The 17,960-nt window shown below is 41.4% G+C and overlaps 2 protein-coding genes across 5 annotated transcripts in view; one reads left to right on the plus strand and one right to left on the minus strand.

Moving 5' to 3' along the window:
* Positions 1 to 7: 7 nt before the first annotated feature.
* The window catches only part of fam81b (family with sequence similarity 81 member B), a 100,601-nt gene continuing 82,648 nt past the window's right edge, over positions 8 to 17,960 (minus strand). The window contains exons 1-11 of one of the 4 annotated variants that reach the window (XM_019275950.2): positions 14,790 to 14,864; positions 12,937 to 12,969; positions 11,947 to 12,052; positions 11,726 to 11,775; positions 10,993 to 11,200; positions 10,039 to 10,157; positions 8,491 to 8,620; positions 6,467 to 6,573; positions 3,188 to 3,299; positions 2,408 to 2,609; positions 8 to 745 (exon numbers count right to left, since the gene is read on the minus strand). In XM_019275950.2, the coding sequence (XP_019131495.2) occupies positions 612 to 745; positions 2,408 to 2,609; positions 3,188 to 3,299; positions 6,467 to 6,573; positions 8,491 to 8,620; positions 10,039 to 10,157; positions 10,993 to 11,200; positions 11,726 to 11,766 (1,053 nt within the window). In that variant the 5' untranslated portion in view covers positions 11,767 to 11,775; positions 11,947 to 12,052; positions 12,937 to 12,969; positions 14,790 to 14,864 and the 3' untranslated portion in view covers positions 8 to 611. Of the gene's footprint in view, positions 746 to 2,407; positions 2,610 to 3,187; positions 3,300 to 6,466; positions 6,574 to 8,490; positions 8,621 to 10,038; positions 10,158 to 10,992; positions 11,201 to 11,725; positions 11,776 to 11,946; positions 12,053 to 12,936; positions 12,970 to 14,789; positions 14,874 to 15,349; positions 15,479 to 17,960 lie in introns of those variants that run through there. The other 3 variants (XM_027277655.1, XM_019275949.2, XM_019275951.2) reach the window with 3 other exon arrangements.
* mctp1a (multiple C2 domains, transmembrane 1a) overlaps positions 15,077 to 17,960 on the plus strand; it is a 131,139-nt gene continuing 128,255 nt past the window's right edge. Inside the window, exon 1 of the mRNA XM_019275946.2 lies at positions 15,077 to 15,632. Coding sequence (XP_019131491.2) covers positions 15,099 to 15,632 — 534 coding nt within the window. The 5' untranslated portion in view covers positions 15,077 to 15,098. The remainder of the gene's footprint in view (positions 15,633 to 17,960) is intronic.

Genomic DNA, 17,960 nt, shown 5'->3' on the forward strand with positions numbered 1-17,960 from the left:
CAAAAAAACTGTATCTTGTTAACCACTTCCACTAACCAAGAGTAGGCTGCTCTGGTTTAAAGTGCATCTCTAAGAGTTACGTATGTTGCCTGCCAATAAACAAACAGTTATCAATTCATAATGCTTTATGATTCCTTAATTTTAATAGTTAATGTTGTTAAAAATAGTTAAATAGATAAAGCTACACAATAAATAGAAGCCTCAAAAATCCTGATTGGAGCGCTCTTAAAAATAGCCGTCCAGTATTCAGCCAAGACATACTACTATATTTTTGTATATTTATAAAAGGAAATCTTATTCTTTTACTTTTTAAACTGAAAATTAACTACTCCTGTCACTGACACTGGCAAATATGAATGATTGAAACAATTATCTTCCACAAAAATATCAGATGTCTGTAATTAATGTGTGTGTGTGTGTTCTGATTACAACTGCTCGATAATTTCTCTGATTTTCAAACATTAAATATAGCCGCAGTCTAAATGGATGTGGGCTCGTAGAATAAGATGTGAATAACACCGCCACTGACAGTCATGCCTTTTGGTGTGACTCAAACTATTGCTTCGGGCGATGTGTGACAGTAACAAGGGGCTCCTCTTCAGTTGATGGTGTCACAAGTCATTGAGCTCCTCCACCTTGCTGCAGATGTGCCGTATATCCCTCTGAAGCTTCTTCTTGTCAAGGTGGGATTTGATGTCAGCGATCTGCCTCAGGGACTCGATGGCATCATGCACAGACAGGAACCCTGTCCGAAAGAGAAGTGGAGTGCACAGAGAATCACCAGATATAATGCAATTGAGGTGAATATTATACCCTGAATCCTGCTGGTAATTGAGGTGTTAGGTCGGTGCTGAGCTTTTGCAGCTTTTGGTTTGCTGACTGCACATTGCAATTAGCCATCTATAATGATAGTGTCGTGACAGTTATTTTACACATGCTCTAACCTTGTATCATCTGCTGCAACAGTTGCAAGAGTTTCTATTTGGTTTAATTTACTAAATCATGTTAGGACGTATTCGGCGCTTTCTAATATCCCAGTGGTCTCTGCTTCTAATCTCTGGATAAAATTGTCTTTGGTCCCTATCATCAGTTATCATGACTTCATTAGGTAGTTACTGCCTGCCTAAAATGGAAATGTTTCAATATTGCATGCAGTCTAAGAAGTAATATTCAGTGACTGTGAGATGGAGGGATAAACTTTCTACAATGATGGGATATTAAATCTCTCTCCTTCTCTTTCTGACTTCCTGCCTGTCTTGCCACGAATATTTACGACGCTCATCAATTATGCATTGCTTTTCTCTCCTCTATTACCAGCTCCTTCTATCTTTTCACCCTATACTTAAAATAGAGTTATGGATGAATGGCTCTGCGACTGGGATCTGTGGCTGAGTGGTGATTCATAAAGCAGTTTACGCCTGCTTTTATTTACTGACGGAGGCCTTGCCTCTTCTTTCTCTTTGTATTCGTCTACACTTTAATAAGAGCTGAAGACTGAGAGAGGAGTTGACATCATGTGGGGAAGGGTTTGGAGATCTTATGTCAGTGTGCCCGGGAAATGAGCTTCCAATTGGCACGGCCGTGAGACAGGGATTGATGTTCACAGCAGCCTGATGCAGAGCTGAGAGACTGCCTGGATACCTGTGTGTTCCTGTGGCTCGTCTTATGAATTATTAGCTGTGAGGTAGTTTCATTGAGTAGCTGGAACTCACATCCATCTCATCTCTCATCTTAAAACTTTTAAATGAGCTCCTGTTGGTGTGTTGCTGCTTTCTTTATCAAATGGATAGAAAGGGAGGCTTGACTGGCTCTAGTATTTTAAAATAATTCCGTTATAAGCTGGATTTGTCTTTCCATATTAAAAATATATATATTTCAGCTGACTTATGAAGACTTTAACATTGTCCTAAGTCTGATCCTGGTCTAGCAAAGAGATTCTTCAGGCCAGTCAGAGGACAATCATCTGTCTGTGATCAGGTCACACAGTCATGTTTCGCCTGAAAATAACAATTAAAATAGTTACATATATCCTTATATACAATAATAATAAACTACGCGATGTGTGAGTTACAAAGCCTCTGAAACAAGCATGTTGTTGCCTGTGGATATGAGCTCTGCTGCCCTTACAATAAGCATTGATTCAAATATAGCTCACATTTCATGCTTAATTTAAGACTACTGTCATTAACTGGGATATCAAGCATCTCGTTTGTGGGCAAAAGAAATGAACCATGTTAATATAGCAGTCAGTTCACTTCAATTTATGACGAATTATGAACACTTTCTTTCCCTTTTTTCCTCTTTCTCTTTGCATACGCACTTTTTCCTTGACGTATATGTAAGGCACATGTTGTATGTTGTGTGTTTGTTCACTGATGACAGCAAGTCACGGACAGTGACCGCCCACCTTTGTGGCATTCCTGTTTGAGCAGCTGCAGCTCCTGATGAAGGCTGCTCTCCACTGAGGTCATCCTTTTACTGAGTTTGGTTTCAGACCGTTTGAGCTGATCTGCCTGACTGCGGTTGGCCTGGTCCAGCTGGATCTCAAACTGCTCCACACGGGCCTCCAGAGCACGCAGCCGGTCAGCTGATCTAGACGATGCCTCTAACTAAAACACATAACGAACATATAATAACTAAGATTTAAAACTTACAGAGTGTTTTAATCCTTACACAGTATATGTTACCAGCCCTGAACATTATTTTTAATCTCAGTTTTGAGGTGCTACAGCCTCTGTGGTTAATTTGACTGTTTCTCTATGGCATGAGACAGGAAGATGGTGCTGTTCAGCCAAAGCTTTCACAGATCTGTGTAATGAGAAAGGGTGAAAGGATAAAAAGTTGTTTTTATCAACATCTCTCTTGTCTCTCTAATGTCTCTTATAAATCTCTCATTCGGCACCTTCAATACCTCACCTATACAAAACCTTCTGCAGCTTTTCTCACCGTCTGATTATCATTTTTCAAAAGGTAAGAGCTTTCTTCCCTGCTGAGTCACAGCTAAAAAAAGTGTGACTAAACTCTGCACATTTAGACGCCACACTCAAAAAGCTGCAGATCCTGACAACTTGATTGTTGAGGCATGAAAACACTTAAAAAACAAAGACAAAAGAGATAATACACCATGCACTGAATGAGGCCTGTACTGCATCTTGTTAACCGTGTACAAATCTGATAACTACGGTACCATTTTGTCCTGTTGTTGTGTGCAGCGCTGGACTGAGTTGTTGAGCTGTTGTTCTGTCCACTTCCTCAGCGAATCTGTCTGCTGCTTGGCTTCCTTCAGTTCGTCTGACATCCTGCAAAGCCAAGAAGAGAAATGCAGTAGTCACAATCGCAATCACAGATGAAAGTAATGAAGGTAAAAATTGCAATTTCTTTTCTTTTTTCACAGAACGCCATTAGTAGATGAGTTAATAAATGTTTTCACTGCATAGACTGACTGAAGTTTGTGGCAATTTTAGGCTCCTACTTGGCATTACTTGGTGCTTGGCTCTGGAATATTGGCACCTCCTTGTCTTTGGACTGGAGTATGTGGTGTGAAAACAGAATGTCAATCATAAATCAATAACTGATATTCTGTCACAAATCAACATGCTTCATGTTCGGCTTGTTGAAACCGTTGAGGTCAGTTTTCAGAAGTGTGTTTTCTGGTAATTAAGGGTGAGACTTCCTCAGAAGATTCTTAGTGCTGTGGTTGTGACCTGCTTTCATATGCATGAGAACATATTTTCAGGACTGGAAATGTTAAATGTGAAACAATATAACATTACAGCGCTGGAGCATAGTGGCTGTCGGAAAGGAAAGGACCACACAGCTGGCCGTGATAAGTCACACATGAAGAAGGAAGCAGTATAGTACTAACAAATGAAAATTCGATTACTTTGCTTGCTGTACTTATTGCATGATAAGATCTGACATCTGTGGCCAGTGCCTGAGCCTGAGTAACAGTAAAAACAGCTTTGGCATTGTACTTGGTGCCCCACAGTCATTTAAGTAAAAGCCCAGACAAAAACGACTATTTGAGCTTGCTGGCCCTCAAAAAACATCTCTGCTTCATAACTCTGAGCTCAGCATTATTCTTTAAATCCAATACATTGTTTCAATAGTGGGAGATTACCACTGGCGAGTCATTTCACAAATCTAAAATGAAGAAAGACAAGATATAGCTGCATAAAAACCTGCTGCAGCTCACACTGCCAATTCCACTTGAAGCTACTACCAGCCCACACATGCACTTCCTGTGCTAATGGCTGCTGCTTTATATGCATGGAGGCGCACAAACTCACATAACCAGAGAGCTGAATGCACATCTGCACATCTGCACAAATGCAAACATGAGCATACAGATGCTTCGAGTTTTAAAACCAGGGTAGATTACACCGGATTATCTTAAAAAAATATAGTGGGATGTTGTTTCACTGAATACTTGATGATGTTTTTCTATATGTGGTTGTGGCTTAGGTGGTATGGCAGGCTGTCTTGTAATTGGAGGGTTGCCGGTTTCAACCCTGCTCCACTAGTGAGTGCGGCTGTGAATGTGTGAGTATGGGTGAGCGCTTTGGACAGGAAGCACTGCACCTTGCATGGCAGCCTCTCTAAATGGGTAAATGTGACAAATGTGGTGAAAGCGCTTTGAGTCCATTTATGTAGCTCACATTACTCGCATTGGGTCAGTAAGTGTTTCAGATGAAAGCTGCAGCCTTGGACATGCTAAGTGAAATATTACGTGGGCTGTGTTGTAGGACACAGTACTCTCTCAAATGTTCTACTTTACATAAAACATATTGTCACTTCACTTAAGCTGACGCTCAGTCATTCATCAAATGGATTCTTCCTAAATGACAAAATCTATGCGTGTGCCTGTGCCTGATTGCAATATAAATCAGGCTGCTACAAATGAGTTGAACTACACATGAGGGACCCCTCATTCATAACGCCACACTGGCTGGCTAATCTGGCTTATGTTGACAGTTGTTAGACCGTGTGTAGACAACATGATGGTTGATTTGTTTTGTTGAGTTTTTTTTGTTTTGAGAATCATTTTCCTATTGTAAGGTGTGATTGCATTTAATTGCTGTCTCTGTGCTCTTGAGCTTGTCTGAAACTCCTTTGTGAATAGCCGTGTACAAGTGTTGCTCTGACCAGCATCAAGACAGAAGTTGCAGTCAAGTAATGCAAGACATCCTTTGACAAAATGATATCCTGTTGACGGCAGGCCTTTCTTTCCGGTGTGTGGTTAGCAATCTAAGATTTTAAACTTGTGGTCTCTAATTCCAAACCTTCAGAGACCTGGTAGATGATGTGACAGGACTAAAATAGACTTGCATGTGTGCTGGATTTGAAATATGGGAGCCTAAACCAAAAGTGGTCTGGCAACACTTGTGACTTTGCATCTTACCTACAAATTATGTGGTCAATCTCATCTATCAATCTATTGAGTCTCCCTGTGGCCTGAAGGCTAATGAAGGACCCTCTGAAATCAATTTCAAAACGACTTGGCAACATGATCGTGTTTAGAGAATGAATAAACGACGAGCAAACATCAGTGACCAGTTTGGAAGTATTTAACAAAGATACATCAGTGATCAGTTATGGAAGGGTGTTTACATAATCTTCATGTCATCATTCTACGTGTTTCACAAACAGAACAGTGCTTTTCATCTATTTTTATCTATTGTTCTTTTGGTTCAAACATGATCACTGACCTGGTTTCCATCACAGATCTACAACATCACCAAACAGAGCGTATTCATCATTCACGTCTCTCGGTTTCTGTTTTGCCCGTGACAAAACTGTGTGATTAATTTTGCATATTGCTGCCAATTGAGATTATTTATCAGATGGATTAGTAAATCAATTTAACTAACAGCTTCTCTGTGCCTCTGGCATCAATATTATGAGGCAGCCGTGGCTCTGAAACGCTCAGCTTAAAACAGCTGTGGATAGAGTTAGGACTGGGGATATTATTTGAGAAGCAAATTAGTAACTCATAGATTTTTTTTTATTTTGTGGTTGTGGGCAGAATGAAGAAGTGGACATAACAAATCAATCACTTGTTCAGCCGTGCTAAAAGGCAAATTAGCCAAGAGAATTGCTATATTTCCCAGTCACAAATACGCAGAAGATTCAAGTCTGAAGTCTGTCCACAGATGTTTCTAACATACCACAGCCATCTCTGTGTAAATATTGATATTATAATGAAACTATGAGGTTTACATGTCATGCAAATCATAGGTTTGCAAATGCGGTAAATCCCAGCAAGCATATGTTGTTGTAGTATGTTAACCATTAATACCGCTAGATGTGTTGTTGGTGTTGCTGTGAAACTTTATTACAAGATAATTAGCTGCAGTATCAGTTGCAAGCCATCTCTGCAGTCTTTTTGCTGTCAGTGCACAGAAGCACCACTTTGCACTGAGGTCATCATGTGTATGGATGGATGGTGCTTCGTCTTTGGCCTTACTTGGCTTCTTGTAGTTTAACCTGTGTGTGTAGTTCAGACATGGAGCTCCTTTGGCCCTGGGAATGCTCTGACAAAGAAGCCTCCAGTCTCCCCAGGTCATGATGAAGCTGGAAAAGAGGAAAACACACGCTGTTATGTGACGCTGGAGTATATTGTGGCGCCGGCTCTATGATATGACCTTTTATACTTTTGAGGTTTCTTCTGAGTCGAGATGATTGAACCACTGCACCACTCCTGTGGCCAGTCAAGACAGTGACCCACTTTCTCTGCATTTTCAATTATCTTTATGGCACATGCTTGACCACAGCTCCACAGCTAATGTGCTGTCATTACAATGATTGACCACCCTGTGCCACCAACAGGGCTGAGTGTACGCTGAATCATTGTGAGTGTGTGTGTGTGTGTGTGTTAAGGGCAGTTGTGGTTGTCTTTTAGATTTAGTAAAGCCATGGAGAGCATGTTGCATGTGTTTGTTATATTTATAATTCTGGAAATGAACACAAAAGGCAGTAAAAGCTGTTTACAGAGAAATCATCAGACCCCTGTTTGAATGTATTTCACATCCCCACAGAGACTGTGGTTGTATTGTGGTTGAAACCTCTGAGTTTACTTGATAAGGCCGGTCTAATGCAGCAGCATTAAGCTCTAAAACACCTCCCAGCCATCCTGTCTAGGATAAACAGCAAAATACATCCCATGTGTATATTTTCAGGTTGTTATTTTTTTCATGCAAGCAGCATTTAAATCAACGTAATCCTTTTAATAAATTCACAAAGGACTACTTTATTCCTTAATTTGGAATACTCAAATGAATCCGAGGCTCAACACTGTGTACGTGAGAAGACAAGAGATTTTGCTATTTATTGTAATTTCCCATAATTTGGAGAATATAATAACAAGATTAAGAGTCTACAGGCAGAAATGGTTAATAAAAGAGATGATTCACTGATGAGGCACTTCCCGTATCATGTGGGTTTAGTCACTGCCACTCCCCTTTAGGAGACCAGCAGCAGGTCCTGAATCTATTGATTCTTATTGGAGGAGTGAACTCAAGTAAATACTGGGCTTATTTTTCACAAACAACATATCTTCTGAACATTCTGACACTGAATGATGCTTTTCAGACCAATAAATCAGGTGCAAATTTACTTTGTTGGAGACCTGTGTCTGTCCAGGCAACGACACAGTCTTGTGAGGTCTGGCAACACAGATATCTCTTCTCTCTGTCTGTTTCACCAAAGATGATCTATAACACCTGAACTTAAACCTAAATAACTTTCTGAGCCACCTCTGGTCCAACACAACCTGCTTTCATCCACGTTCACAACACTTCCAAAAGAGATTTGGAGATGGAGAGTGAGGAGACCATGCCCACTAAGGAGACTGTTTCATATCTTTGGTGAAGATAGGAATGCAGTATCTCCTGTTATAGAATATCTTTAGACAAAGTGGTGCTAGATGAGAAGTTAAGGGATCAACAAAGTTTATGGCAATTCCAGTTTGTCTGATGGCTTAGACGGGGTGTCTATTTCACTTAAAACCAGAAACATGGGTGTTGAGATATTTCACAGGATGAGTGAAACATTTGTGGATCAGGAAGAGTTTATCCTTTGGGGACAATGAATGTCTGTACCAAATCTCATTGCAATCTATCTAATATCAAACCTTGCAACTAAAAAAGACAATTGTCAACCGGCTGGTGGCGCTACAGGAAAAGTCAGGGGGTTCATCCTCTGGGGACCACAAATGTCTGAACATTTTATAGCAATCTATTGAATAGTAATTGAGATATTCCCCATGTCATGCTGCTATAATGGTCTCATAGAAATATGATACCTTTGCATTATTACCGGTTTCAGAGTCAGTGTTACAGAGATAAAAAAGAATTTCGATATGTCCCAGTATGTATCAGAGTACATATCGACTTTTACAGGCATCTATGTTTGCGACTTTGCACAGAACAAGCTGCTGTCTTACGTTTTGTATGCCGAACTCTTTGTCAGCTCCGATGCACCGTCTCTCACCTTGACTTCCATCTCTTTGAGCCGCACATCCACAGCTGACCTGAGCTCTGCCACCTCCTGCTGCAGTCTAATCAGCTGGCGGTCCCCAGAGCTCACGTCAGAGCTCAGCTTGGCGATGCTGGCATCACACCTGAAATAATAGGTGAGGGAAGCAGAGAGGGACCCCTGAATGAGAATAGTGGGATGGGAGGGAGTTGAGGAAAGGTGTGAAGACAGAGAGGGGTGAGCAGAAAACTGGAGAAAACTGAGAGGAAGTGTAATCCTGAAGCGGTTCACATGGAAGACAAACAGATAAAGCAGATAGATCGATTCTTCTCAAGGTGAGCTAATGGAAGCTGAGTGAAGGCTATAAACAGTGACGGTCTATTGAATGTTCTAATAGATGCATGTTTGCATCTGTTATTTGACAATCAGTCAAATATGTAAACTAGTTTAATAGATTTATCACCAAACGGACTAAATTAAATACTTTAAAGTGCAACGTCTTGTTTCTGACATGGTTTCTAGTCAGTTTGTGCAACAAGCATGAACTGTTGACTTGTTGATAAGTGACTTTTATCAGCAAGACAGCTGTCTTCCTTCCTGTTCTTAAGTTAAGATGTCATCACGAAGCTTGCACACACTCTCTCTGCCTGTTTCTGTCAGGTTTACTGTGTGTCTGTGTGTGTGTCAACATAATATTTATGATAAATGTACAATGTACACTCAACAATTAATTGATAATTAATCATGGAGATGCCCAGTTTGAAATTTTGAATATTTCCCTGTAGACCACTACAGCTCAACAAAGGTTTTGACAGACAAAACAAACAGCCTATCAAAAACCACTGGCTGTTAACTTAGTTGATTATTTATGACTAACATACAGGAGGTCATTAGACTGAGTAGGTGAGGTTTTTAAGACAGCCTTTTATTGGTCCATAAATCAGCTGTTTGTTGAGTAATAAGCAATATTCCCTCTCACCGCAGAGGAGGCAGCCCTGCTGCGAAACAAGATGTTCACAAAAATAACACTGCGTCTTTCATCTACTCTCTCTGAGGCAAGATCACATTATCTCAGATGTATCGACCAATCATTTCTGGAGATATTCAAAAGAATTCTGCCCGAGTGGCCACGCAGCAAAAAAAAAAAACGCAGATCCTAATGCAAGAGCACTGAGATAACAGCCTCTCTTCAAGAGCTCAAATCTTACGAGAGCAATCTGCACAGACAGAAAATAATGAGCAAGTGCTAATCAGCATCTTGAGTGTGTTTGAACCTGGGAACATCACTTGACGGAATAATTAATGTGTGTGTGTGTGTGTGCCTGTGAGGGTGTCAGAGGCGATGCCACGGGCGGACTAGAAGTTGTGAGACTGTGAAGAGCTGTCAGACAGGATGCAGGCTTTACAAATCCACTTCATTAGAGGGAAAGGAAAACAAGCAGGATGTCAGCGAAAGAGTTGTGTTTCAGAGCTGGGTCTTTTTGCACAATTCCCCCAAATAAGGAAGGTGACCAGTCAGCTGATGTATTTGTTTATTACTGGACCCAGGCTTGGTGTGCATACCTGGCTACCCTTCCTCTCAGGTCTCCAATACCAGCCATGTTCTTCTGGTCCAGGCTTTGAACTGCCATTGTGGTTCCAGAGATGATAGAGTCTCGCTGGGCGATCTGTCTCTCCAGGGCCTGCTCAGACCACAGAGAGCATATTTGTATATTTTAAAGTCATTTCTCTTTAAAAAAGATTAATGTGAAATAAAATACAGATGCAGAAATACAGTGTATGAGAATAGATATCATCATCATTCGGGGTAAAACAATTTAGCAGTGTATTCACTTCATGGCTTAACCTATTACTTCTTCATGTGCAGAATTAATTAGCTCTTAGGCATTCGTGTAATATTTCAGATAATGACAGCCTCTAATCATATAAATGGCCCGTATGGAAAGCACTAATGAAGCTATGTATTACATTTTTGTCTTCTCTTTCCATGAGGTGATTATCAAACTGTGGCTTGATACTCTGCTCAGTCAAAGATGAATCCAAACACTCATTTGTGTCAAATTTCTAGGCCGTCCAGCTGCCACTTTTCAGAAAGTTGTGCATAACTTGGCTATATTTTTCTAACCACATACTGTGTACGTCATTTGTTTTTTTGCCTCTAAAGACAAAATGTCCATGTGCTGATGTTGATGAGGAGTCAGACGAGCTTTGCTCAGACGCTGCACCAATCTATCAGCTGTAATCAAATCAACAGTGAGTCTGTGGGCATGTGTGTGTGTGTGTGTATGTATCTGGGTGTGTACCGCACATCAAAACTGAAAGCTGATCAAAGCATGAGCAGGAAAATAAGACCAGACGGGAACAGGACCACGCAAATGTACCATGAATTTATCCAGATAATGGAACAGGACCACGCAAATGTACCATGAATTTATCCAGATAATGAGGAAAAAAACAATGCTGCAGGACCTAACACCACCCTCATCATTAACCTCCACCAGCTACCCAGATGCATACCTGTATGTCTATACTAAGCTGCTTCACAATGCGTGTGATGGTCAATATGTGATTCTCTAGCAGCTTGCGGGAAAGTGCCTCGACCTGGACCGAGCCCCGAGTGGACTGCAGACCGTTTGCGACGTCCTCTTTGATCCTGAAGGCCTGCTCCAGCAGCACAGCCAGTGTCCTCTCCTGACCGGTCCGCTGGCCGTCTGAGACATCAGACCTTAATCAGGAAGCGAACACAGAACTGAGATTCGAGTCCTAATACTGTAGAGGCTCATTATTGTTGTTGATTTTGGTAACTGGGGGTGAAAAAGAAAAATCAAGTTAACATTTTCCAGCACTGGAGGTGCATGAATAAAAAAGTACTTTTACAGTTTAATTCATCCACTCAAAATGAGATGACATTGGTTTTCATACCCTCAGGTGATCCTCAAATCAGATCTCTCATTGACTTCATGTCCCTGTGCAATGCTGTGTCACCCTGCCTGATGCTACTGGGGATTAAGGATTAATTCGATCATTGTGATTCACAACGGTGTAAGAGAGGTCGCTGGTGGTTCTCAACTATATTTCCATCCCGTCAGTGGAGGGAACTAGAACTTATCTACCTCTCGGACAGAAACTGAATTTAGAATTGATCTAATGATCCACAGGAAGTAAGGAAGGAGAAAAATACCAAGGTACTGTAACAGTTTTAAATGGTTAAAATAAATAGAAATGTAAAATATAGTCATTCAGAAGTTACCTGTGATTCTGATAGGGCTGTAACTTTGAGTCGTGACTCATACTTCTTCTCTAAAAAAGAAAAACACATTATATATTCTGGCGTGATATACAGTAGTGTGTGCAGTAATGTGTTTCTAATCTGCTTTGTTAAAGATGCATTTAGTAGTCTGATCTAAGCACTCCCATGTAATGCAACATATAAAGAAATATTTCTCATTTTTTACATTTCACAATACTCACCGGCTGGTGCTTTTCTTCAGCTTGCTGTAGCGTTCATGTGTTGTGAGCTTGTCACTTGGTAACTGTGGTTTCCTTGAGTCGGGTGTGCCTTCCTGCCAGTGTGAATCTGTCAACAAAGACATGTGAGAATGCTGCATTGAATTCTTGGTAAAGCAGCTCAACTCAGCAAACCAGAGCATAGCGTGCAAAGAAAAAGCTGACTAACTGACCAGTCCACAAAATGGGTAAAATGTCAAGGCAATAGACCAAAGTCAAATGGCAACTGCACTTGCTGATGACTAAACTGTTTTATAATGTAACTGTACCTTAACTGAGTTCTTCTCTTCACTAGTATCACTTGATTACTCACTCTATGATTCCTTCTAAGCTGTTAAGTAATCATTATTACTGCAACATTTGGATTTAATTTGCATCTTTAATTGGAGTCAGCTCAATCGTCATGCTATAATCAAAATGATGTATATTTTTAATTACGGGTCCATTGAGTTTTTTTAATGAAGTACAATAATCGAGCTGTCCTGGGGTGGTCCTTCATGTTGTTGAATGCGGTTAATGGCAGATTGCAGAGAATAAAATCAGTACAAATCTATAACAAAATGGAACAAACAATAAATATAGAACCAGTGTGTAGAATTTATTGGTATCTAGCGGTGAGATTGCAGATCGCAACCAAATGAATATTCGTCATCTCACTGTCTCCTTCCATACAGCATGTCCCTATCAAAAGCCAGTGTTTACTTTGTCCTTTCTGGGCTACTGTAGAAACATAGTAGTGCAACATGGCATTCTCCGTGGAAGAGGACCCATGTTGTCAGTGTAGATTTAAAATTAAAAACATAACGATTTTTATTTTCAGACTAATGAAAGCATACTTAAAAAGATTATATTGCATTTCTGCCACATTCTGCAAATAGATCTCGCCAGATTTTACACACTGGAGCTTTACGTTTTTAATTACGTCAGTGCAGTTCAAGAACTAAGAGGTTGTACCAGACAATTCCCAGTTCCTCTGGCTGTAGCGGGCTGAAAAACAGAATATGTGATTATTATATATTATATTTGTACCAGGCACGGGCAGTGAGGGAATACTACTTGCTACTAAATCAATAAAGTCATCAGCTCTGTATCCCATCGGTCTGCTGTGGCACTGCAAACAATATAACCAACTATCCATTAAACATTCAGCCTTTCTTCGACTGACTGAATTACGACAGGCATGATTCAACACCTAGAGTGATGTTTGAAAATCTAACCAGGACCTAACCTCCTTTATCATACAACGTGACTCAACTGATGTAGTACTGCCACTGAATTGCATGCGATTGCAGTCAGTGAAAAAAACAAACAAAAAAAAAACATGAGTCTGAGTTTTTAAGGGTCTGTGTCTGTTTGTAGGCAAGTGTGTACAGCCACACACACACACACACACACACACACACACACACACTGTAGCTTAGTGTTGTATCAACAGGAGCATCATTAAGAGGAAAGGCCTGCTCGCTGCAGAGTCATCAGTTATCCACGCTAGCCCAATAGAAAAGCCGATGGAAGCTGAAAGGAATTGTTTGGCTCACATGCTCACATCTCCATCTAGTTAACTGAAAACGGGTTCAGGGCGGTTCACGGTGTTGCTGCCAGTGCCCTCCTGGTTGTAATTAAAGTCTTTGATTTTGTAAGATGGATGAGTTATCGATCAAAATGATCCTAAGCTTCAACAAAATGTTATTGGCCTTTCATCCAATGTTTGATATAGATCCAGATTATTCATAAGTGATGTAAGTATATGTAAATAATAATAAAATAAACTCTTAAGGTTACAGAAGTTCTATGAAGCTCTTGAAGTTAATGTTGCCATAAATCCCCACACACCAATGAAGGTTGATTATTTTCTCATTATTAGAGAGTCAAGGCCAAGAGCTTGTAAGAGAAGGCTTCATCATCTTCATCATCACTTCGACAAGTGATAACAAGGTCACATCCCCGCGTCTCGCATGAATAAACACCCATGCATGCAGGATTCAAGGCCTCGGACTCTCAGTTCCTCTGGTGGGATTAAGTTCATCCAGTTGTAACATCCCCCCCTTTGCAATTTACTTGCTCAAAAGTAAAATTTCATCATTGCAGATAAAAGGTCATTCTGTGACCTCTTTCGTGTCTAAAGAGATGAGCAAAGATATTCATTTGTGTGATTGTTGTTTCTATGTATTTGTTTATGAAAGTGGGCACAGTGTTCACCAGGGGAGGGGAAGGAAGAGGCCGGCAGGGAAACAAGGGCCAGAGGGGAAGATGTAATGAGTTATTATACACACCGCCACTGAATCTAAAACGAGAGGGCTGCGTAGCGCTGCCTGCTGGCTGCTGCATGTGGGTGATAACATTCAGTGAAGCCTGACCCATTTGATTAAGAGAACATATCCAGACGTGGCTACAGTGCAGGAACATCCACATAACACACACACACAGAGAAAAAGAACAAATCTTTAAAACCTCTGAGGTTTTAGACTTTGAGCTCTGGATTTAGTAAGGTATTTGTTTGGCCGGAGTAAATCCAGTGGTTGTAAATCACCATGAACAAACAGCAAATATTAAAACTACAAAGAGATAAACTCAGATTGGAGGAGAGTAGAATGAATTACAAACATCTCCACAAGGCATTGTGGGGTTGTGTTATGCAATCAGCAGCATACAGATAGTGATAGTGTTGGCCAGAGGGAGGCGCGGTGCAGCCTTCGTCCTTCATTTGAATACAACAATTAATAGGGAAGTTTGACTAAAAACCATGGTAAAGCACACTGGACAGAGCAGGGGCGCAAAGACGGCCAACAAGCAAGCGCAGCATTTACCAAGCATCTTGCAGAAGTGACTGCATGAGCTCCAACTTCACCACTGAGGTGAAATAAATCTTCAGTCGATGAGGGTATTGGTTGCCGTCTGTAACATTAAATTTACTGTGCTTGCCTGCACAGGCTTGTTTTCATAGGTTTGCTGGGAGAGCTAGCACCCCCTTCATCATCATCATCACACTGTGCGTCTCCTTCTTGGCGCTTTAAACTGATCATCAGTTGAAGTGCTCCCGAGCCGCAGCAGCCCAACTGTGACATCTTTTGCACTGTGTGAGTGTGCTCAGGCTGGCTGGCTGCTGCACAGGCACCATGGAGCAAAAATCACCCAAGGATGAGAGCACCGCCAAGGGACAAGAGTCTCTGTCCTACCAACGGAGGATGTGGAAGAATTTCCAGGAGAAAACCAAGCCATGGCTCAGTCCTAAACTGGGATCGGAGCGTCGGGGTACCGGGGGCGCGGAGGGCAGCAAAAAGGAATCGGGGTTATGGATGTTTAAGAGGAAAAAGAAACAACTAGACCGGGTGTTTTCGTCGTCTCAGCCGAATCTCTGCTGTCCTACCCCGGCGCCTTTTGAAGGAGATAAGTCCATGGGAAGCGACGCGGTCCCGGGGACCAGCAGCGACGGGCAGTCTCTGCTACAGCCCCTTGGCGCAGCTTCTGGAGCCACGGGGAGCAAACCCGAGCTGACTGCGCATGGAAGCCCCAAACTCCCCGTATCCCAGCTGATCATGTACCAGCAGAAGAGCTCCTCTCTCGGCTCGGCATGCTTCGAGAAACTGGTTGTGGACCCGGCCGCGATGATGGGAGAGGAGGAGCAGTTGCGTAAAAACGCAAGTGATTCTGTGAGTAAAAAAAAAAAAAGAGAAAACAACATGTGGCAAAACACGCATCTGGTGAAATATCTGTTACTACCAAGTAGGGGGTATTGCAAGAATTAAAAACCCTGACGCAGGATGGGCTGCAGGGTCCTGGGAATTAAATAAATGAGACAAGTTTCATGATGGTGGTGCTGCGACGTGCTCACTGCTTGCATCATGTGATGCGCTCATTCATTTGCCAGTCCACTGCTTTCTTTAATCTGTCCTGTAGATTGTGGGTCTATATGGGCCAGATTACTACAACCATTATGACTGCAGGCCCATGTGATCAGTACAAACATTACTGCTTGGGTTGGTGATATCACCATATCCTGGCTTTGTAAGGTTAAAGACTCCCTTATAGGATTTCTACAGACTACATGCTCTGATGTCATTGCCAGCCTCCCTTTTGCCTGCTCACATCCTTTTTTTCTTCTTCCCAGTACAGGGACTGTTCCCCCCCAGCATCACAGTCCATCTGTCACAGTGTCCTTGCCTGCAAGCTGCAACAGGCCCATGCATGCTAAAGGGTTCATCATGTCTTTCCGCTTTTCACTAAAAGTGGCAAGTTGGCAAATCAGCCTCGCCACCAGCAGTGTTGGAGATTGATGGCAATTATATTTCCCAACACAACTCGACGTGCTGAGTCAGGGTGCCCTAAGAGAAGCAAAGGGATCTCAGTCAGTCACTTGTGAAGGCTACATTCACAAAAATGACATACAGTTGGCCCTCTGAGAGAAAACTTGAAATGTTGTAACTTGGTCAAACGTACGGAAAACACTGTCTGTTGAGAGCAATAACGAAAGTCTGGACCTACGCCTTGTCTCCCGACAGTACTCAAATACACTAGTTGTGCAATTTGAGACAGGATGTTCTGGTATTTGATAGGAATACAATTGAAGTTGCAGTATGTGGGAAAGCCCTTAAGCCCATTCAGTGGCAGAAGTTATTGCAAAGCTTTTCCTCTCGCTGCTCTTGAAGTGTTACAGACCAGCTCCTGAGCATCATCCAGATTGCTGTCTAAATGTGATTTAGCATTATAAGTACACTTCTCCCCACTAAAGTTGGGGCCAAAGATCTCTTATCCATTAAATCTGTGGGAGAAGTGCAGTGCACTCAGCAGAAGAGGTAAAAAGAAAGCAAGTATTAATGACTTCATTTAAATTGATCTTGCAGCTTCATCACAGCACTTACCAGTTACATAATACACAGGGATCTCACTTCAACGGATAAAAGTTGTGGCATTCAGTGTGAGCCTCCCGTTGTTATGTTATCAAAGCTTCTGTTGTTCATTTGTTGGATTTTCCACGGAGCTGGAAAGAGATAAGCTGTGGTAAACAGTACTTATTGACAGCTACTCAGGTTATAGTATAGCGATGAGTCATTTGTTGTTAGTGTATGCATGTGCCTGCACAGATGTGAAGATGTACAGTAGGATCTAAATCTACCCTGCAATGAGGTTGGAGTAAGAAGAAATGTCAAAAGATGGCATGCACTGAGAGGTGAAGAGGGGAAATTAAGGCGATGAAGACAGATCAGACGGGGTTGGAGGTAATAAGAGGTGATGGATGAAGATGAAATTTGTGATAAGAGAAGATTAGGGGAGAAGACGTGAAGAGATGTGAGCAGATGAGGTGAAATTAGACATGTTTTATTAAAACCTGAGGTCAAAATCAAGCAACACGCAGGCCGATGACTAAGCTAAAAATGTCCATGGTTGATGTATTTCTGTGCATGCATGTTGATTGTGTTTATTTGCACGTACATAGTGATGATGCAGTTTCAGTATGTGCTGCCTTAACACTTTACTGAGCCAATAAGGAAGCATTCGAACTCAGTCACACTCTTTTACAGTCATCCACAAATCTAGCACTGTGTGAGGCTATACATCTTCTTATTCCCAAAATGAGAACATAAATTTCCAAGCTTCAATTTCATAAATGAAAAAATAAGAACACGTGGAACATAAAAAAATCAAAATGCCTTTTCATATTTGGGTTTGGAAAGAAATCTATGGAAGGGATTAATGCCAAGTTCTAGAAGTAATTCCATAATTGATTTAATGGAGGAAAGAAATAAGCACATTTTACTTTTTCTGCTTGCAATGCAAGAGAGTAATATTTATGTGTGTGTGTGTGTGTGTGTGTGTGTGTGTGTGTGCGTGTGTGTATGAAAGCTACAGTTAAACCTGACAGGGCGCCTTCTTAGATAGAAAAAGATTAGAGTCATTTTCCTGATGTTAAGTCTCACTTTGAGAGGAATTGGTGTGGGCACTGTATTTATCATGGTCTGTCTCTCTAATTGTGAATGTCA

Source organism: Larimichthys crocea, chromosome III (genome assembly GCF_000972845.2).
Source record: "Larimichthys crocea isolate SSNF chromosome III, L_crocea_2.0, whole genome shotgun sequence".
Lineage (NCBI taxonomy): Eukaryota > Metazoa > Chordata > Actinopteri > Sciaenidae > Larimichthys > Larimichthys crocea.